The following is a 22,111-nucleotide window of genomic DNA, read 5'->3' on the forward strand; positions in this document are numbered from 1 at the left end:
ATCATGGCCATAGACAGCATGTCAAAGTAGCAAACATCACAACCTCCATCTCGTGACATAGTCAAAAGTAAAGGACATTTTTTTAAGAAATGAGACTCACACAGTGAGAAAGAGGGAAATATTTTACTCACTTACTCATATGGTCGTATAAGCACATATAGTATGAAACACATGCTACGGTGGATTTCTCTTTCTCAAAGAGCATATGTCTATATCAACACCGTACAGATCTTAGTCTAGCCGCTCCTTAAGCGTCTAACCCGAATTCCTCAATTTGCACGTCTCCAAGGCGTCAAAGAGGAACTCGCATCTGGCTTACTACAGGTTACATGGATGGTGGGGTAACCCATGCATAGTCCTATCAATGGACCTCATCTTAGCTCCCACTAAGGCGACATAACTTTGTGTCAACCAACTTATCCCTTTGGACAAGTACCTAGGGACACAATGTCTCATCTCTACTCGCTACTTAAGCGCTAGAGGCGATCGCTCGTGTGAGTGAGCCGATCTAAGCCTGTTGACATATCTTGTGTATGCGTATTAAAAACAATACGATAAAGACAAGAACTGAATCATATTGTATTAATATCCCAAAGGAAATGTTACATCTTTATGTCATTTGGAACACAAATTACATTTATTGTCTACGCAGTCCTAGATTCCTAACATGAGCCTCGAAGACATCTCTTGCTATAGGCTTCGTTAAGGGATCAGCAATCATGCGACTCGTAGAAAGATGTTTCAGAACCACTTCCTTTTGCGCTATCATGTCTCTGATGTAGTGATATCTGATATCTATGTGTTTGGTTCTTCCATGATACTTTGAGTCCTTAGCATATGCGAGAGCTGCCATGCTGTCGCAGAATATTGTCACCGGATCTGAAGTATCCGTGCCAATGTCTAAATGCTTGAGGAACCTCCGTAACCAAACAGCTTCTTGAACTGCTGCAGAACAAGCTATGTATTCTGCCTCCATGGTGGATAAAGCTATACAGGGTTGTTTCTTGCTGCTCCACGTAATGGCGCCTTGGTTGAGCAGAAAAACATACCCAGTGGTTGATTTGCGCTCATCAAGGTCGCTGCCCCAATCGGCATCACTGTAACCTCTTAGCTGCAAATCTGAACCCTGATAGCACAGCACATAGTCCGCAGTTCCCTTGAGATATCGCATAATCCTTTTGACCGCTTTCCAGTGAGCTAGTCCGGGGTTTGATTGGAATCGACTCACTAAGCCAACTGCATAGCATATGTCAGGTCGAGTACACATCATTGCGTACATCAGACTACCCACAGCATTAGCATAAGGGACACGAGCCATCTTTTCCTTTTCTTTTTGAGTCTTAGGACACATCACTTTAGACAAGTTATCGCTCCTTGCAACAGGGGTGTCAATGGGTTTACATCCATTCATTAGGAAGCGCTCGAGGACTTTCTTTATGTAAGTCTGTTGAGACAAACACAAAAGTCTCTTTGAGCGATCTCTGTAGATCTTAACTCCCAAAATGTATTCTGCTTCACCCATATCCTTCATCTCAAAATTGAAGGATAACCACTCTTTTGTGGCGACTATCAACCCTTTATTATTTCCAGCTAGTAGTATGTCGTCAACATATAATGACAACATAATGAAACTCTTCTTAGACCTTTTGACATAAACACAATGATCCTCTGTGATCATCGTAAACCCATTCGAGAGAATGGCTCGATGGAATCTGAGGTACCATTGTCTAGATGATTGCTTTAGGCCATATATAGATCGTTTGAGCTTGCACACTTTGCGCTCTTGACCTTTGACCACAAAACCAGTTGGTTGATCCATATAGATCTCATCATCTAGTTCTCCATTGAGAAATGCTGTCTTAACGTCCATCTGGTAGAGTTCCAAATCCATGTTTGCTACTATAGCTAGAATCAAGCGAATTGAGGCAAACCTCACCACTGGTGAAAAAGTCTCCTCATAGTCTATACCTTCCTGTTGGGTATATCCTTTCGCCACTAAGCGAGCTTTGTACTTATCTATTGATCCATCCGACTTGCGTTTGACCTTAAGAACCCATTTGTTCCCAATAGTCTTACGTCCTATTGGTAGATCAACCAGATCCCAGACCTGGTTAATCTTCATAGACTCAATCTCATCATTAAGAGCTTTCATCCACTCATCTTTTGTAGAAGATGAGAGAGCCTCATAAATTGTCCTAGGCTCGTCATCATCATGCGGAGCTACCATAAAAGCTTCCCCTTCAATCTCAAAACGACGACGGGGAATACTTTCGCGTGTGCTTCTACGCGGCTGAGGTTGTTGTGATTGATTGACAAGTGATGTGCTCCCACTCGGATTCAAATAATTTGTAGGAGCTTGAAGAATTTCTTCCTCATTCTCAACTAAATTCCTTGGAGCACTTTCTTCTTGTTCTACAATCTCATGAAGTTCTAAACTCCTATCAACCTCACCTCTACTTGGAAACTCATCTTCAATGAAATCCACATCTCGTGACTCAATCTCAGTCACACTTCCATCAGATTGTTCACCTATTAATACATACCCTTTAGAGTGTTCTGAGTACCTTATAAAGATACACTTCTTCCCTCTAGGGCCTAACTTCCCATACTTATGAGAAAGATTGTGAACAAAACCCGTTGAACCCCATGGCCGCAAGTTACTCAAATTGGGTTTCTCGCCGGTCCATAGTTCATATGGGGTGGAAGTTACTGATTTGGAGGGCACTCGGTTAAGAATGTAGGCAGCAGTCAAAAGTGCATCCCCCCAAAAAGAAATTGGTAGGTTTGCTTGCGCCATCATTGACCTAACCATCTCAAGCAGTGTTCGATTTCTCCTTTCCGCCACGCCATTTTGCTGGGGCGTATTCGGCATCGTCAACTGTCTTTTGATTCCTTTTTCATCACAGAGCCTTTTGAATTGCTCAGAAAGATATTCTCGTCCTCGGTCAGTTCTTAGAGCTTTTAAACTCTTGTCTAACTGATTCTCAACCATTCTTAGATATCGCCTAAAGCATTCCAATGCTTCAGACTTATGGGAGATTAAGTAGACATGACCGTAACGTGAAAAATCATCTATAAATGTGATGAAGTAGACACCTCCGTGTCTTGCCCTCACACTCATTGGACCACAGATGTCTGAGTGGACTAATTGCAGTGGAAAAGATGCCCTTGTGGCTTTTCCAAACGGTTTTCTCTTAGCTTTTCCCATTAGACAATGTTCACATGTGGGTAAGATGACCTTAGCGAGATTGCCTATAAGGCCTTCTCTAGCTAACCTAGTCATTCTATCTTGCCCTATATGGCCAAGCCTAGCATGCCATTTATATGAATCCAAATTATCAGATGTAGAAAGAAAAGCAATTGACTCATTTATATTTGAATAATCTAAATTCAATATCATAAAACCGTCTTGTAGAAAAGCATTGCCATAAAACACATGGCCCAAATAAAAGGAAACATAATTGTTTTCAAATACAATACGAAAACCAAGTCTTAATAGAGTGACTACAGAAAGTAAGTTTCGTCGGATCTCGGGAGCGTATAGCACATTGTGAAGGAAAAGAGTGCGGCCACCCCGCAAGTCTAGCTTGTAGGTACCAAGTCCCAGTACCTCAACGCTAGCTCCATTCCCCACCTTGATATCACGACTCCTAGCTGGAATCCGGCGATACTCAACAAATCCAACTCTATCTCGCGCTATGTGTTCGGTCGCTCCTGAATCAACAGTCCACACAGGATAGGAGTGAGCAACCATCACATGGCTAGTTACAAAAACAATGCGAGAAAAGTCAGAGTGTACCTTCTTCGGCTCAGTGCAGTCACGAGCGAAGTGGCCATTCTTTCCACAGTTGAAGCACTCTAATTTCGACTTGTTCTTCCCGCGCTTGCCCCTCTTGCTGCGCTGAGAAGTTCCTGACACCTTCTTAATTTGTCCAGCAGCTACTCCATTCTTAGACTTCTTGCGCTTAGGCCTTGATGCCTTACGCGAACCAGAATCAGCCACATAGGCCGTGTGATTAGGCTTGGCAGCCTCTAGGCGCTCAGCCTCCAATTCCAAGTGACGCGAGACATCATCAAAGTCTTTGATATTCTCGTTATGCGTCAGGTTCTGGCTCATATTCTCCCAAGAATTCGGCAGTGATCTTATCACTGCCTGGACTTGCTGTTCATCAGTCAGGTTGTTTCCTGCCGACTTAAGTTCGCGGATCATGGTTGACATAGCCCTAAGATGCTGCTTCATCGTGTGGTCAGAGCGCATCTTATAGGAGTCAAACCTCATGGTTAACCCACGCAACCTAGTGGCTGAAGTTCCACCAAACTTCAACTTCAAAGCCTCCCACATGCTTTGGGCAGTGTCATAGACCTCGAACTCACACATTAGATCATTGTGCATGCTGCTTAACATTATTATGCGCGCGCACCGACTTTTCTTAGCCCATTGAGTATAGGCTAGTTGATCTATTTTGTGTTGTTCCGAGGTCCCTTCCCCGGGCTCAGTAAGGGAGTGAGATAAGGCCTCCAAGACCTCTTGCTCATCTAAAACATATTGGATCTTGCGATGCCAAATGTCGTAGTTCTCCCCATCCAATTTCTCCCCTTTGTTTAAATCGGCAACTATACTCTTGGATGCCATTTCACTACAATACGCAAAGAAGGGATATTACACACACACCTAAGAAATCTGCCGCGTCCATCCAAGTTAGAAAAAAAAATAATTTAGACATGTCGCAAGATCGAAAAATCGCTAGGCTTCAGAATCATCTCTTGCGCCACAATATCCAATTATTAAATTTTTAACTTAATTCCCGCGCAAATTCAAAAAAAAATATGGGAGAATTAATCATAATTCTCAACCATACTCCCACTATCTTAAGTAGTCATCTAGTCCTAGTCACATGTAAAGACATGACCTACTAAAATCGCAGTAACCTTTTGGGCCAGTCTACAAGGACAGCTACTTCAACCACAGTAACCTGTTGGGCCAGTCTACAAAGATGGTTCATATAAGACCATTACAGTCCATTTTTCTTGTTCCATCAGTGCATTTACAGTTCTTACTGGGGTCACTGTGGTCTTTTGGCTATACAGTGCATTTACAGTTCTTACTGGGGTCACTGCAATTTTTTTCAGTCTATCATCTACACTGACATTTCTAACTAAGACTACTTAGTGGGAATTTTTCTATTTTTTATCAATAAAGACTAATGTATAAACATTCAAGCCTAACATTCATAGATGATAAAAATAATCACATATCCACATGTTCAATTCACATATACATGTTATCACATTTAATATAACAAATTAAATAAAAGATCACATGTAATATAACATAATGGAAAAAAAAATAGCATGAATATAACTATATATTCACATGTGATCACATTTAATCTAAAAACAATTAAATAAAAAATCACATTTAATATAACAATATATCTTAGAGCAAATTTCATCCCCTCATTTTATTTTCTGTTTTTTAAAAAAAATGGGCTTGAACAAAGGTGGGTTTAAAAAAAAATGCCCAGTAAAAATGTTGGGCCAAGCCCAGCCCATATTTAAAAAGAAGGAAAAAGAAAAAAAAAAAAAAAAAAGAGAGTGGGCCGGGCCATGAGGCCCAAGCCCATGGAAATCAGATGACCTAATGGTCATCTTCTTCCCCCCTTCGGCTACTGTTCACGTGAACAGTAGCCGTTCGAAGCAGCACCCTGGAGCCTCCCACGCAGCACCGCAGGCGGCGGAAGTGATCGGTCCAAGCAGCAGGGTGCTGCCGACCACCTCGCCGGTGCGCGCTGCGCCTCCGTGGTGCGGGCAGCACCTCTCTGGTGCGCGCAGCACCGCGGGGGTGCGCGCAGCACCGCGGGGGTGCGCGCAGCACCTCGCTGGTGCGCGCACCGCAGGCGGCGGAAGTGATCGGTCCAAGCAGCAGGGTGCTGCCGACCACCTCGCCGGTGCGCGCTGCGCCTCCGTGGTGCGGGCAGCACCTCTCTGGTGCGCGCAGCACCGCGGGGGTGCGCGCAGCACCGCGGGGGTGCGCGCAGCACCTCGCTGGTGCGCGCTGCACCGCGCTGGTGCGCGCTGCACCGCGCTGGTGCTCGCAGCACCGCGCTGGTGCGCGCTGCACCGCGCTGGTGCTCGCAGCACCGCGCTGGTGCGCGCTGCACCGCGCTGGTGCTCGCAGCACCGCGCAGGTGCGCGCAGCACCGCGCTGGTGCTCGCAGCATCGCGCTGGTGCGCGCAGCACCGCAATGGTGCGCGCTGCACCACTGTGGTGCGAGCAGCGCCTGGCGGTGGTGCGCGCAGCACCACTGCGTTGGTGCTCGCAGCACCACCTGCTGCGTTTTTTTTTTTTTTTTTTTTTTTTTTTTTTTTAACAGAAAAAAAAAAGAGAGGATAAAAAAAAACACCATACAAATCTCAAGCATATGCGAAAAAAAAAAAACCGAAAGCAATTCATAAAATGGCTCTGATACCAATATTAGAATGCACAGCGGAAAAAGTACCTCAAGCTCAGCTTCAAGAATTGCTCCACGAGTTTTTCCAGATTGATAAACTCCAAGCGTTTCCTCTTAGTGGCGAAAGTGTACTACGTAGTATGGAACTAGAGTAACACTTACAAATCCACAGCCTAAGTATTTTATCAAGAGAGAACAAAAAGAGAGAGAGTCTTTTTTTCTAATTTTTTTAGATAGGTGTTTTCAAAACACAATTGAGGAGGACTATATATAGTCCTCCTATGCACGGCTGGCCTTAAAGGCCAGCCTTCAATAGTCTTGTGTAACGCATGGCTTTAAGCCATGCGTTACACAAGATACGTTACAAATAACGTTACAAGTAACGCATGGAGGGGTCAGCCCCACGTGGGCGCCCCTCCAACTAATAGGATGTGATGTTTTTAGCGTTGTGCGTAGTTGCAGTAGCAGTGGACCCTTTGTTCTTGTATCTTCCTGTCATCAACGAGGCTACCAAATGCATTACTATAGATAAGACTTTGGAAATCATTGCTATTTGTGTGCGATCGTTCCTGGATTTGGTTGCTTTAGGGGATTTGGTTGCTCGGTCAAGAGCAAGCAGTGTCGATGAGTACTGTTACTACTCGAGGTCAGATTACGTAATTAACATCCTCGGCATTCTTCCAGTTCCCCAGGTATTACCACAAAAACCATTATTATATTCTTAAGAATGCAGGATTGTAACAAAAACATTATACCATTGATCTCCTCCAATTATTAAATTTTATGAACAACAGTTTCTAGTGCCAATTATATTTCTGAAATGAGAGGTTCGAAATTCCGGGACGGAAGGAAATTCCTAAATGCAGCTGTTCTGTTGCAATATGTGCCAAGACTTTTCCGTATCTACAGATTGTGGAAAATAGTCAACGAGAATATCATCCTACCTAAAAGTATCCCCTCAACTACCAGTACTAGTGTTAAAGTCGTGAATGCAGAAAGCTACAAGAATATGATGATCCCACCCAAAGGTTTTATAGTGATGAAAGCTGGATTCAATCTGTTTCTGTATCTCGTTGCCAGTCATGTACGTATGTTTTCATCATTTATTATTATCTCTACTACTTTATAATTAATTACACTACTAATCAGTAGTACTAATATTTATAATTAATTAGTTGGGGATGAAATATTTATCTTTGATCATGGACGATCAGATACTGGGTGCTTTTTGGTACTTCTTCTCCATCGAACGAGAGACCACGTGCTGGAACGTGGCCTGTAAGCAAGATACCGGATGTAACAAGACTTCTTTTAACTGTGGTCATGGTTTTAGCAATATCACATTTTTAAATAATTTTTGCTCTTTAGAAAAACCAGATACCACTCTCTTTGATTTTGGAATATTCAAAGAAGCCCGTCAATCTCGTATTCTGGAGTCCATGGATTTTCCGCGGAAGACCATGTTCTGTTTTTGGTGGGGCCTGCGAAATTTGAGGTTCGTACTGCATGTTACACTTTTTTCCTTTCTTTTTTTCAGAATTTCATTACACTATTATTTTCCATTATTAACAGTACTTCTCGGGTAAAAAAAAGTTATTATTAATTTGGATGAAAATTATATATCATGCAAAAGAAAAGAAAAAGAGTCGCGTGAAAATCAATTTATTTTCTAGAGATTATTTATTAGATCGCTTTAGATTTTGCTTGTCTATTTATTTTGAGCATATTATATATATATATATCAATAGTTTTGATATTATTAACTACTCACACATGGACGTTCTAATCTTGCAGTTCACTTGGTCAAAACCTTCAAACAAGTCCTGAATACTGGGAAAACTGCTTCACAGTTCTTATTTCGATCTTTGGCTTGCTTCTGTTTTTATACTTCATCGGAAATCTGCAGGTTGGTCTCTTAGGCTCGGTTTGGATTGATAGTTAGGTTGAGATTAGATGTTAAACTGAGTTGAGTTAAGATAATAAAATATTATTAGAATATTATTTTTTAATATTATTATTATTTAAGAATTTGAAAAAATTAAATTGTTTATTATATTTCATGTTAAAATTTAAAAAAATTATAATGATAAGTTGAGATGAGTTAAGATAGGCTTGGGATCCAAACATACCATTATAACCTGTCTAATCTTATATCATTTCATCTTTACAACTTTTTTAAATTTCAAAATAATAATCATATTAAAAAATAATATTATAACAATATTTTATTCAATTTTCAATTTTCATCTCAACTCCCTATCTAAACGTATGTTAGAGTAAGAGACGAGAGAATGCGAAGAAGGCATTAACAGAATATGATTCTCATATCGTATTGAGGTGTACTGCTCTATATATATATATATATATATATATATATATATATATATATATATATATATATACTGTAAAGAGGAATAAATAAAAATGGAATATAATCTGTTACATGTAATTGTAGACAGCAACAACCTAAAGTCCCTACAATATTTACAAAGGAATGCAGAATATGCATATCAGCTGTTTGAGGTATTGCTCAGCTCACATATAACTAAGGTACATCAATGGTATCTATTCTAATAACCTAACCTTATTAATTATTTCCATTACTATATATGTGTGTATATGAATATGTTAGAATTTTAATTATCTTCACCTATCTATTGGTATCAGGCTATCATCAGCTCAAACATTTTTTTGAGACGGTGGTGATTTAACTACTAGCTGATTAGAGGTCTTGATATTTAATGTGAATCCTTACTTCAAATATCACTCTCATTTAATTGAATAATATTTATCTATATCTTAGCCCTACTTATTAAAGTAGTCTGCTCACATCATGTGAAGGTCTAAATTAAATGATTAGATTCCCATATATCATCATATCTTCTTAGGTACCTGTTTGGACAATTAGTTTTTTGACAAAGTACGTGTTGGGCATGCAGGATGGTTTCTATATATGATATATATATATATATATATATATTTTAATTTGTTATATAATTTGTTTCTGTGTATATAGTACTTAGGTTGGGGGATTCTCTCCAACCTAATTTATTTGAGGAAAATCTTGTACTTAAATAAACAGAATCTTCCTTCAAATTAGATTGGAAACTCATTTAAAAAATGTCACATAAAAATTAATCTTTTAGATTTGATTTGAATTTTATAATCATTTTAGCAAGCAATAAAACCTCTACCCTTGGTTATTATTAATTAAAAGAATATTTTATGATGGACTTTATAACTTTAGATGTAATTTACTTAAATTAGAAACTGATCAACTTAACTCATGTGATGTGACAGGTGTACATGCAGTGGGAGGCATATAACGAGTTGGAGGAGATGACGTCTAAGTGGTCGAAAATCATACAGACTAATAAATTACGTAGCATCGTGGGTTGGGCAAGCACAATTGGGCTCCCTGACGAGTTAAAACACGGAATCATGAGCCATGTGAGACCAATACTGGAAGATGAAAAGAAACATATTGATACAGAGAATCCACTCCCTCATCTTCCCACACCACTTGGAACATTGATTAAGCTCCATCTCTGCTTGCCCCTGCTAAGGACAGTAAGTTTCGATCCCCCCGTCTTTTTATACTTGATCAAACAAATCATTCAAGTGAGAATTTCAGTTATTTTTTCGTAAAAAAGGTAGGGGCCGTTTCATTAGTTACAACTTTATTTTAACTCATCATAATATTCAAACACCATTTAAATACAAATATTTTTTAATTTTAAATTTTAAATTTTCAACTTTTTCATCTAATCATTATCTAATCATTACAAATTTCTTAAATTTTCAAACAAAACACAAAAACTAATTCAACTTTTTCAAATCCTAAAACAAAAATTATATTCTAACCCTCTTTTAACTTTATAATTTTCTTTTCAACTTTTTTTTCTCTCCTTTCTCAAACTCTCATAAAAATCTTAACTTAAATCATATTTTACTACTATTCACAAATTGTCTCATTATCATTCACAGATTTCCCATCTCATATGTGTAACCAAATGAGGCCAACTATTTTTATGAAATACTTTAATTGATTTTTCAATTAAAACACTTAGGGGATGCTTGGGGAGTGAGATGAGATGAGAATTTTCTAAATAGTAGTAAGATGGTTTGTGAATAATATAGAAATAGTTTGATTAATGTTTTGGGAAATAAGAGAGAAAAAGTTGAATAAAAAATATTATAAAGTTAAAATATTATTATAAGAATATTATTTTTTAATATTATTTTTGTTTTAAGATTTGAAAAAGTTCAATTATTTTTTATTTTTTGTTTGAAAGTTTGAAAAAATTGTAATGATTAGTTTGAAATTATTATTTGTATTTGAGTGATGTTTGAAAAGGAAATGAGATGAGATGTAATTAGATGAAAACTACTTATAAACATCCCCTAGTTAAGCGTACCACATGATAAGTAGGGTTGCTCAATTTTGCATGAAATCTATTTTAGCATTGACCTCATGTTTGACTTGATTCATTTGAAAAGAGTACTATGCATGCACCGATGTCCATCTCGTAGAAGTTGGTATACATTATCTCATTAATTAATCTTGTCAATTGTTTGTGAACATGCAGGTGCCAATATTTGAAAACGAAAGTAATGAGTTGTTGTCTGAGATCACCTATAAGTATCTCAAGCAAGTGCAGTACAATCAGAATAGCTTCATTGTTCGAGAGAGAAAACCACTAAATGCAATGATTTTCGTAGTCAAAGGAATTGTGTGTACGTGTACAAGTAATCATGGCGATCAAACTAAGTGTCTTGAGATCAAATGTGACCTCATTAGAGAACATGATCAACTTGTAGAATGGGTGCTGGAATCTCCCAGACAATCCAACCCTCCCTTATCAACAAGGACTCTCAAATGTCATACAAAAGTTGAAGCCTTTTGTCTTATGGCTGGAGACCTCAAAGATATGATGTCTCGATGCTGGTGGAAATTTAGCGAGTTTAAAAACATCACACAGTTTGACTCGGAACAGCTGAAACATTTTGCAGCTTCATCCATCCAAGCAGCGTGGCGCTACCACACCATTCATCCTAAACAAGAACGTACTTGAATAAGGATACCAAGTCTGCTATGCAATTGGCTAAGGCCAGTATTGCCGCCGGCATCTCCCCAAATAATTTAGATAACAATATCTTTTAATAGTTAATCTAGTTTTAGCAGATGCTCTTGTTATTTATCGAAAGAAAACATATAGTTTGTTTAAGAGGGCTTGTATTATGTAGTGGATGTTTTATTTTTATACTTTGAACCATTATCCAATTATAATATATTTGTTAACATAGATGAAAAAGAGTTATATAGCACATGATGAATGTTGATGGTCGGATCTTGATTATCATGGTGCGATCGATATGTTAGTTTTGGTAGTTTTAATTTTTGGCTCAAAACACAAAATCTCTGATGGTCTAAGGGTGCAAGTTATATTTATCATTTCGAGAAATGGTATACACTTATTATATTTATCATTTCGAGAAATGGTATACACTTTTGAGTTCTTTGCATGCAACCTAATTAGAATTAAGTACAGCTTCAATGAATAGAAGCAAATAAATTAGCAGCCGCATCTCAAATGTGCGAATGATCAGGTCGGGCGGATCATAAGGGCCATAACAACCAATGTAATCCAGAAGGCTCAACAATTCATGAATTTCATTTTTGTAAGCTACTTAATTATAAACAGAAGAACAAATAAATTATCTCTCCGAGATCTCTCATTCTCCGCTTGTCCCTCATCTCTCCGAGATCTCTCATCTCTCCTTTCTGAAACGTCTCTCCAAGCTCTATGTCGTTCACGGTTCACCTCTCTCGTTCTCTTTGAATCTCTCTCGTTCACCTCTCCTCTTGATGTTTTGTTATGAATTTGTGATTTTATTGTGAATTTCGAGTTTATTTGTTTTGAAATTCTTATGTGAATTTGAAGATGGGTTAGCAATCGCTGAACCGATCGGTATCAATCGTAAGATTTTGGAGGTTCTCTCTCTCCCTGTCAGCCAATTTCAATCGGCACTAACCTCTTAAAAAACTATCAATTTTCAGCCCTATTAACCCATGGCCGTTTTGCCACCGGTGGGCCTTTATTGAGCTCAAAACCCTTTTTTGAAGCCAATAATCTAATCTAGGGGCTGTTTACAACACTATGGGCCCATAAATGACTTTTAGCCCTTATAAAATTAAAAAAAAAAAAAAAAGGACATGCTTTCAAACTAAAAATAAATAAAGTTTATATCTAGGTTATTACAAATTAATCAAAAATAATCTCAATTCCTAAATAAAGTTTATAAATAAAAATTCAAAAATATCATAAATTATTCTAAAACTATTGCAACTAATTTGAGTACTATAAGAATGAAAAATCTAATACAAATAGTCCCTCCAAGGTACAAAGTGTCCAAGATGCATTTTACAATATGTTAATAACCATGTTACCATAGATAACATGAAAAAAAAAAACATAAAAAATAAGGATGAAAATGAGAATATGTGTCTCAAGAATAAAAGATACTTGAATGAGAAAATATAAGATAATAAATACAAGCCTATAGGGAATGAATTAACAAAATATGTGTATAAGCGCGCGCCCGAAGTAAATTGCGATTGAGCTTTATTTTCGTAAGAACTCAACCCTTCATTCAAGATCTAAGCATATTAATATGAGATATTATTATATTCGTAATGCATTGGAGATGAAGTTATTACATATTGAGAAAATCCATACTAATGAGAGTGAGTTAATGACAAAAATATTGCCTATGAACTTGAAGTATGTAGAAGAAAAGTAGGTATGGTGGAACCCCTCACATAGTCGGGAGGGAGAGATGTCTTGGGTGGATCCTTTCTTGTGAGGGAATGGCATGTGGCAACTTGAGTGGCATTTTAGTAATTTTCAAATGATAAGGTTTTTTTCTTATAAGTAGGTTGTGCCGTATCTGTGGTGTGGAGAGAAAGAAGAAGAAAAAGAAAAGAAAAAGAAAAATTAGAGTAGAAAATATTTTGCTGTGTTTTGTGTTCACCCTTAAAATATTAAATGCCTGAATTGTATTATATATGAGTTTTAGTACCTTTTATCAGAATCAAAATAATCGATTTAGAATTGTCATGATTCCGAATCCGATATTTGAAACCAACCTGCAAACCAAAAAGTTTAGAAACTGTAGCTCAAAAAGATTCATATCTTGTGCTGTCACTATATTGTCACGTGGAATCTCAATCTCCCTGTATATTCTTTCTTGAAGGTTTGGTAAATTAGCATATAGGTTAGAGTAATTCGTTCAAACGGGGCCTATTAAATTAGCAAGTTAATTGCATTTTTCAGTCATTTTGATTTGCTGGGAAAGTGTGTAAGTTTGAATTTTCCTATGTTATAGTCAGACGCGCGTTTAGCTGGCCGAGTGGAGTTGGGAGTAATTAATTAGTTTTTACGGCTTTTTACGAACGACTTTATATTTGTCAGACTCGAGTACAGGGCCAGATGGACTAATGCCATTAATGCTTCACTCAATATTATCTATATATTCGTCAGAAGATAAAGACATATGACCACTGTTCACCACTTGCTAGCTTCTGCGTCTTCAATATTAATGCAGCTCGATCACTCCTAAGATGCAGCATCTAAGGCACTACTTTCTGTTACTTATTCGTGCTTTAATCTAAATCCTCGTCTTGTTTCCTCGCTAGCTCCAACTTTAAGCGCAGGTTCATTTTCTACTCCATAAATCCGCATTGTTGGATGTAGTTATGAGTCATCGTTGGGATTCTGGAGGAAGTGGCCGGCGAGTAAGGTGAGCATCTTCTTCTTCAATCTTAAAAATGCTGTTTATCTTATTATCTTCTAATCAAATAATAGATAAATAAAAAAGTTGGTAAATAATTTATACTCACGATTTAATAACACATCGGAAATGAAGTAATAATAGTTAAAATGATAAAAAAACAAAAAAGAAAAAAAGAAATTTCGTTATTTTCCCATCATGCATTATTTACGTTTTCTGTCATTTTTGTTTTTTGGTTAATAATAAAAAAAATAATCTCTCGGATATTTTATCCATAGAGTGAAAGTCCTATCCTCCTCTAGAAGGTTATGTTGAAAATCTCTATTTTAAACTGAGTGTGGTCTCTCAGACAGTTTATCTGTAGAGAATTTTAGAAGTTAAGATTTGTATACTGGTAGAGCTCCACCATGAATAGTTGACTTGTAATCTGAATTTTTTTCTGTATGTATCAGTTACAATAGTAACTTCACTTTCATGAATAAATAAAGTCTATTTTTCATATTAGAAAATAGTTAAAATGATCATGATGAATAATAATAGTTATTTATTTACCTGATCTATTAATATTTTTTGGTCACTATATATATATATATACGTATGTTGTGCTGATCAGGGAAGAGGATGTTGAGAGGCAAGGTCCCAAGAATGATGGTATTGGTTCAGAGCAAAAGAAAATAATAAAATTGGCAATTGGGCAAGTCAATCAACGTTTGATGAAAAAATTTTCGAAAATGAGATGTTTCCACTACTTCCATTGGGATGTGGCGTTTTTAGTGGTGTGTGTAGTTGCAGTAGTAGTGGACCCTTTGTTCTTTTATCTTCCTGTCATCAACGAGGCTACCAAATGCATTGCTTTAGATAACACTTTAAAAATCAATGCTATTTGTGTGCCATCGTTCCTGGATTTTGTTGCTATTGGGGACCTGGTTGCTCGATGACCGTTACTCGAGGTCAGACTACGTAATTAACATTCTCAGCATTCTTCCAGTCCCTCAGGTATTATCACAAAAACATTATTATATTCTTAAGAATGCAGGATTGTTACAAAAACATTATTCCATTGATCTCCTCCTATAATTATATTTATGAACATGATTAACACGTTCTAGTGCCAATTATATTTTCTGAAATGAGGGGTTCGAAATTCCTAAATGCAGCTGTTCTGTTGCAATATGTGCCAAGACTTTTTCGTATCTACAGATTGTGGAAAATAGTCAACATGACTATCAACCTACCTAAAAGTATCCAACCAACTGCTCGTGATGATAATTGGATTCCATCTGTTTCTGTATCTCGTTGCCAGTCATGTACGTATGTTTTCATCATTTATTATTATCTCTACTAATTTATAATTAATTAGTTGGGGATGAAATATTTATCTTTGATCATGGTAAGATACTGGGTGCTTTTTGGTACTTCACCTCCATCGAACGAGAGACCGCGTGCTGGCACGTGGCCTGTAAGCATGATACCGGATGTAACCAGACTTCTTTTAACTGTCGTCATGGTTTTAGCCATATCACATTTTTTAATAATTTTTGGTCTTTAGAAAAATTACCAAATACCACTCTCTTTGATTTTGGAATATTCCAAGAAGCCCGTCAATCTGGTATTCTGGAGTCCATAGATTTTCCGCAAAAGACCATCTTCTATTTTTGTTGGGGCCTGTGAAATTGGAGGTTCGTGCATGTTACACTTTTTTATTTTATTATTATTATTATGAGATACATAATCATACATGCATTTTGTTCCTTTTAAACTTCCTTACCCATTTTACAATGTAATCAAACATAATATATTGAAAGTAGGGCTGTGCAAAAAATCGTAGAACCTGGCCTGCCCGATATATTTGACCCGACCCGTCTAAAAAACACGGTTTGAAATTGTTTACGGGTCGAACCCGCTAAACGTCGGAATGATCCAACTATTTATTTTCTCTCACACGATTCTTCTTCATATTTATTCTTCTTCTTTTTGCACAACTCTAAAACTAACCCCCACTAATCAGGAGCAAAGTCCCAAAACCGCAAGCAATCAAGACAACTAAAGAAAGAATTCAATTTCTTTTCCTTTTCTTGATTTTCCCAACAACCAAACAGATGTCAGAAAATTAAAATACCTTGCTATCAAAACTCAACTCGCCGAGATGAAGGAAGATTTCATGTGGGTTTTTTTTATTGGATTTTCTGTCACTCTTTTTCAATGAATCAATGCTTGTAATTCGTCAGCGCGAGCTGTAGAAGTCAAAGAAATTGTATTCTTCACCACCTCATCCAACCTAACCTTCACCATAGCTTGCATGTAGAATTTATGGAGCTAAGTTGCTACAGAAGTGCAAATCCCAAGGCTACTTTCAATGTTGTGTTGCCAATATGCTCTAACAAGGTCGACCCACACGCCCCTTCGGCCATGTACACGATTGAATTTAAAAGTAATTTCTCTTTCTAAAAATAAATTTTATGAAATTGACAGGCCGTTCCTTCAGACTTTGAGAAGAAACGGGTCAACCCGACTCTTGTCGGGTCGGATTGCATTGTTCTGAAAAACAGGCCGGGTCGAGTTTGGCCAAAACATAGCCCGGGTTGCTCGGGTTGCAGACCTAATTGAAAGTACCACTTTTAGACATAACTAAATCGTACTACCAAAAATACTAAGATGTGCATGATGATCACCTCTTTGTAATATCCAATCATCCATTAAAATTATGCCATAGACATGATACCTTTTTTTATTCTTTACTTATTTCAATGATTAAAATCAAATGAAAGTGATATTTGATTAAAAATTATAGTTTAAATATTGTCAAAGTAGTAATTCAGCTAGCACAATATTATTTTCAACAAATTAAAGATAATAACTTGAAGGTAAAAAGACGTTATAAATTGGTATTCATTTTGAGCATATTATATTTATATATATATTAATGTTTTCTGATTATTTTCTGGCAGTTAATTTGGTCAAAACCTTGGAACAAGTTCTTACTATTGGGAAACTGCTTCACAATTTTAATGTCAGTCTTTGGCTTGCTTCTGTTTTTAATATACTTGAACGCAAATTTGCAGGTTGGTGCTGATCATCATCTTCTTCTTTTGTTAATGTTTTTTAAGCTGGGATCTTATTATTTCCATAATTATGTGTATATATGAATATGGTTGAACTTTAATTATTTTCATCTACTCAATTCGTAACAGCTCAAACTTTTTTGAGAAAGTGGTGATATTTTTATATAAACATATATGGTTAGAGGTCCTTAATTTGAATTCTCACTTATTTAATTAAATATTCTATATTAGGTGGTCTACTTATTAAAAGCGTCTGCTGACCTATAAATTGAATGATTAAATTCCCATGAATCTTTGGGACAAGTACCATGGTTTGTCTTCAAATTACGTGTTAGGCCAGGATGGTTTATCTATGATATATATTTTTGTTATATTATTTTTATATTTGTATATATATAATTAGGTTGTGGGATTCTTACTTATTTCCAATCCAATTTGGAGGAAAACCTTGTACTAATATTAAGATCGACGTTTTACTCCCAACTAATTAAATTGGATGAAATTTAAAAGTACAATCAAGTCATAGTCAATTTGACTTTATTTTTTTGACATATTGGGAGGAAGGGTTCGAACGCATGATCTCCATTAATTCGGAGATTCGAGTCTTGTGCCAACCGGTCATAGCCATTGGTTAGCTAATTTGAGATTTAGGTTGTGTTTGAATGTTGAAATGAGTTGAATTGAGATTATAAAATATTGTTAGAATATTATTTTTTAATATTATTATTATTTTAGAATTTAAAAAAGTTAAATTATTTATTATATTTTATGTTAAAATTTAAAAAAATTGTAATAATAAATTAAGATAAATTGAGAGTAATTAAACATCTAAACGAAGCCTTAAACATTTAGCGAGTAATAAAATTCATATCTTTGGCTATATTATTAAGTAAACAATGGCTAGTTAATTATAGGGCTCTAAGAATATAATGACAATTTATAAATAGGTATTTTTTATGAATATAATGTGACAATTGATAACTTTTATGACTGTGATGTAATTTATGAGTAACAATCTTAAAAACTGATCAACATAATTGTGATGTGACAGATGTACATGGAGTGGGACACATCTAACAAGTTGGACGAGATTAAGCAGTTGGAGACATCAAACAAATTGGAGAAGGACGCAAACATCAAGAGAACTAAATTACGTAGCATCCAGCGTTGGATAAGCACAACCGGACTCCCTGACCAGTTAAAAGGCATAATCATCACTACGTGACATCAATACTGGAAGATCAAAGCAATGTTATTGATACAGAAAACCCATTCTCTCATCTTCCCACAACACATAAAAGATTGATTAAGCTCCATCTCTGCTTACCTCTGTTAAGGAGAGTAAGGGCCTCTGCTAAGGAGAGTAAGGGCCTCTGCTAAGGAGAGTAAGGGTGTGTGTGAATATTAAAATGAGTTGAGTTGAGTTGAATTGTAATGATAAAATATTGTTAGAATATTATTTTTTAATATTATTATTATTTTAAAATTTAAAAAAGTTAAATTTTTTATTATATTTTGTATTGAGATTTGAAAAAGTTGTAATGATGAATTGAGATGAGTTAAAGTGAGTTTGGTAACTAAACGCATCCTAAGTCTCGATCCCTACTTCCCCCACCCACCACTAAATTTCAATTATTTTTCCATAAAAATGCTACAAAATTAATCGAATCTATAGTAAGATCAATATAGTGATTTATTTACGAGTTAGTTGCTACATTAAGAGAAATGTCATTATAACGACATTTGTCTGACATCCATCCTCAATCACACTAACTACTGTTATGTCATACTTAATTCATCTTTCATGTAAGTCGTTGACTTATAAATTATCACTTAAATGTGTGACATCAATTAAAGATTATAATCATGGTTGCTCAATTTTGCATGAAGTCTAATTTTGCTCTATTGTTTGTGAATACGCAGGTGCCCTTATTGGAAAACGAAAGTGAAGAATTGTTGTCTGAGATCACTTGTAAGTTTCTCAAGCAAGTGCACTACAATCAAAGCAGCTACATTGTTCGAGAGGGAGAACCATTGGATGCATTGATCTTCATGGTGAAAGGAATTGCGTGGATGTATACGAGTAATCATGGCAATAAAATTGTCTTAAGACAGGTGACCTCATTGGAACACATCTTGTAGAGTGGGTACTGGAATCCCCCGGACTATCCGACCTTCCCTTATCCACAAGGACTCTCAAATGTCATACAAAAGTTGAAGGGTTTTGTCTTATTGCTAGCGGCCTCAAGGATATGATGTCTCAATGCTGGTGGAAATTTAGCAAGTTCAAAAACATGATCGCCCAATCTAACTCGGAACAGTTGAAACATTTTGCAGCTTCATCCATCCAAGCAGCATGGCGCCGCCACGCCATCCATCCTCATAAAGTACTTGAATGAGGCTACCGATCGAGTCTGCCCATGCTGTTGGCTAAGGCAACTGCTACAAACAGCTCCCCAAGTTTAGATAACTGTACCACTTAATAATTAATCTAGTGTTATCAAATGCTCTTGCTCTTTGTTGAAATACAATAAATAGATTGTTTAAGAGGACTTGTACCATGTTGCGGATTAAATTATACAACACTTTTTTTTTTTTTTTTTTTAATGTCATTGGATAAATTGCAGTCGCTTGATTTTAATATTGAGTGGTTATTATAAGATCATAGTAAACTATAAATAAATAATTGTGTAATAATAATTGGAACGATAATATTGTTGCACATTATCTATTTGAGAAAGGAAAAGGTAGGCTCACACTATTGGTTGTTGTATTTTAATATTCTGCAGTACCATTATCCATGAAAAAGTCGGATATTCGTGATGGTACTGCTATATGTTAACTTTGGTAGTTTTAATTTTTGGTGCAAAATAGAAAATTCCTGATCAGTCTAAAGGTGCTAATTATATTTATCCTTGAGAAATGTATATTGTTATTGTATTTTTTTTTTTTTATGGGATTTACTATGCATCAGTATCTATCAACTCTTACATCCAACACATAATTTTTTCATAGAACGTGTGAGTATTTTTCATAGGATATAGGATATTTTTTATTGGATATGAGGTGTGGATTAATGATGAATAGTGACTGATAATAATTTTTTTATTTTTTTATTTATTGGATGTTTTGAGGATTTTGAGACAAGCTAACAATTACGTACAGCAGCTTCAATGTATAGATCAACCAAAGCAGCCGCATCACAGCTAAGACATATTAGCATATTTTCACTTTGAAAAATGCTACTTTGCCTACTCATTTTGACATTTCATATATTTAATAGTTAATGAAGTGATTATTAGTGTTGTAACGACCCGATACTATTACGTTAGTTTTTCAATTAATATTTTTATGGATAAAGTAGAATTAAATTTTTTTATTTTATTAAATTGAGATATATTTTAAGATAGGTTTCTAGATAGTGTTTATATTTTTTTTTGAATTTCTTTCCCTATTTTGTGCATGTATTCCTATATTGTTGGATTCCGAGGTTGAATAAGATTCTCAGATCAAAACCAACTCCCAACTCCAACTTATCCAATCTCCATATCACTCACGATATCTCCCTCTCATCTATAAAACTCATCCTAGACTCCCAGAGATACACATAAACAGATCTGGAGAAGTTGAACCTCACTCACGCACAACACCCTTTGCTTTCACAACCCACTCTCACTGTAGCTCAACCACGAGGACACTGCACAGGACACACACGGCACCAAGAACCGCCATTGTCGAACCCAACAACCCACACCTTTCCCCCATTGTCATAGCTTACAACAAACAACAAAACCACCTGTGTGACAGAAACCCGTGCAATAGCACTGCCCAATAACATGTAAAGCAGAAAACTTGGCTTCCTTCCATAAACCACTACCACCCACTCACACGGCAACGCCACCACAAGCCGCCAACCCTGTTTGTTGACCCATACTCCTCAGTCGTCCAACACAAAAACTTAGCCTCACCAACGCCGAAGGACCTTTGTTTTTGCTCCATCAAAATAGAGCATTTTCAGATCCCACTGTAGAGCCAAGTTTCCACCTGGTTAGTCGTCGCTCCTCACCGGAAACATCCACACCACACGACCACAACTTGGCTACACTACGCCCCGGACCACCATACGTAAGTCCTTTCCCTCACGCCATGTCCTCTCCCTCTCGTTCATCTCGTCCCTCTCACTCTCCATTCTCTCTCTCTCTCTCGCTTATCTCTTTCTCTTTCTCAGTGAGCCAGCTCGCCGGAGTCGCCACCGTGCTTGCCACCGTCCAGTGCAACCTAGCCTCACGCCTAGCTCTCGGTAAGCCCTGTTGTGACGCTGTCCCTCTACGTATTTGCATGGCTCCAAACGAAAGAAACCATGTAGGTAACAATATGACAATTTTGCCTTTGAGCTCAGCTTGTAATGTAATAAGCCTAAGTAGGCGTATTAGGATCTTAATTAGAGTTGAGTTATTTTTTAATTATCATGAAGATAAACATGTATGTTATAAGGCTGTATTCCAGTTCTAAATCATTTTGGGCTTGATAATATTTTAGCAACGGTTATATTACTTTAAGTGGGATAGGCCTGTTTCTTAAATAGACTGGTATTAAATTAAAATTAGGGTAAATGAATATAAGTTATATGTCGATGAATTTATAGAAATTACACGCTTATTGTATAGGTGACCGATTATGAGTCAAAAATAGTGGATTAGTGCTGCAAGGTAAGTAGCATGATCATACCCTTGCATGTATGTACGGTAAATGACATGTTTTTTATAAAAATATTATGCATGTATGCCCTCCATTTGAAGCCTC

General features: G+C 36.7%; 2 protein-coding genes across 2 annotated transcripts in view; both read left to right on the top strand.

The window, feature by feature from the left end:
• The window catches only part of LOC121257827 (cyclic nucleotide-gated ion channel 1-like), a 102,738-nt gene that overhangs the window by 30,383 nt on the left and 50,244 nt on the right, over window positions 1–22,111 (top strand). The gene's annotated exons all lie outside the window — the stretch shown is intronic.
• LOC121258454 (cyclic nucleotide-gated ion channel 1-like) overlaps window positions 15,008–22,111 on the top strand; it is a 54,857-nt gene continuing 47,753 nt past the window's right edge. The window contains exon 1 of the mRNA XM_041159961.1: window positions 15,008–15,242. Coding sequence (XP_041015895.1) covers window positions 15,123–15,242 — 120 coding nt within the window. The 5' untranslated portion in view covers window positions 15,008–15,122. The remainder of the gene's footprint in view (window positions 15,243–22,111) is intronic.

This window comes from Juglans microcarpa x Juglans regia, chromosome 3S, assembly GCF_004785595.1.
Source record: "Juglans microcarpa x Juglans regia isolate MS1-56 chromosome 3S, Jm3101_v1.0, whole genome shotgun sequence".
Classification (NCBI taxonomy): domain Eukaryota; kingdom Viridiplantae; phylum Streptophyta; class Magnoliopsida; order Fagales; family Juglandaceae; genus Juglans; species Juglans microcarpa x Juglans regia.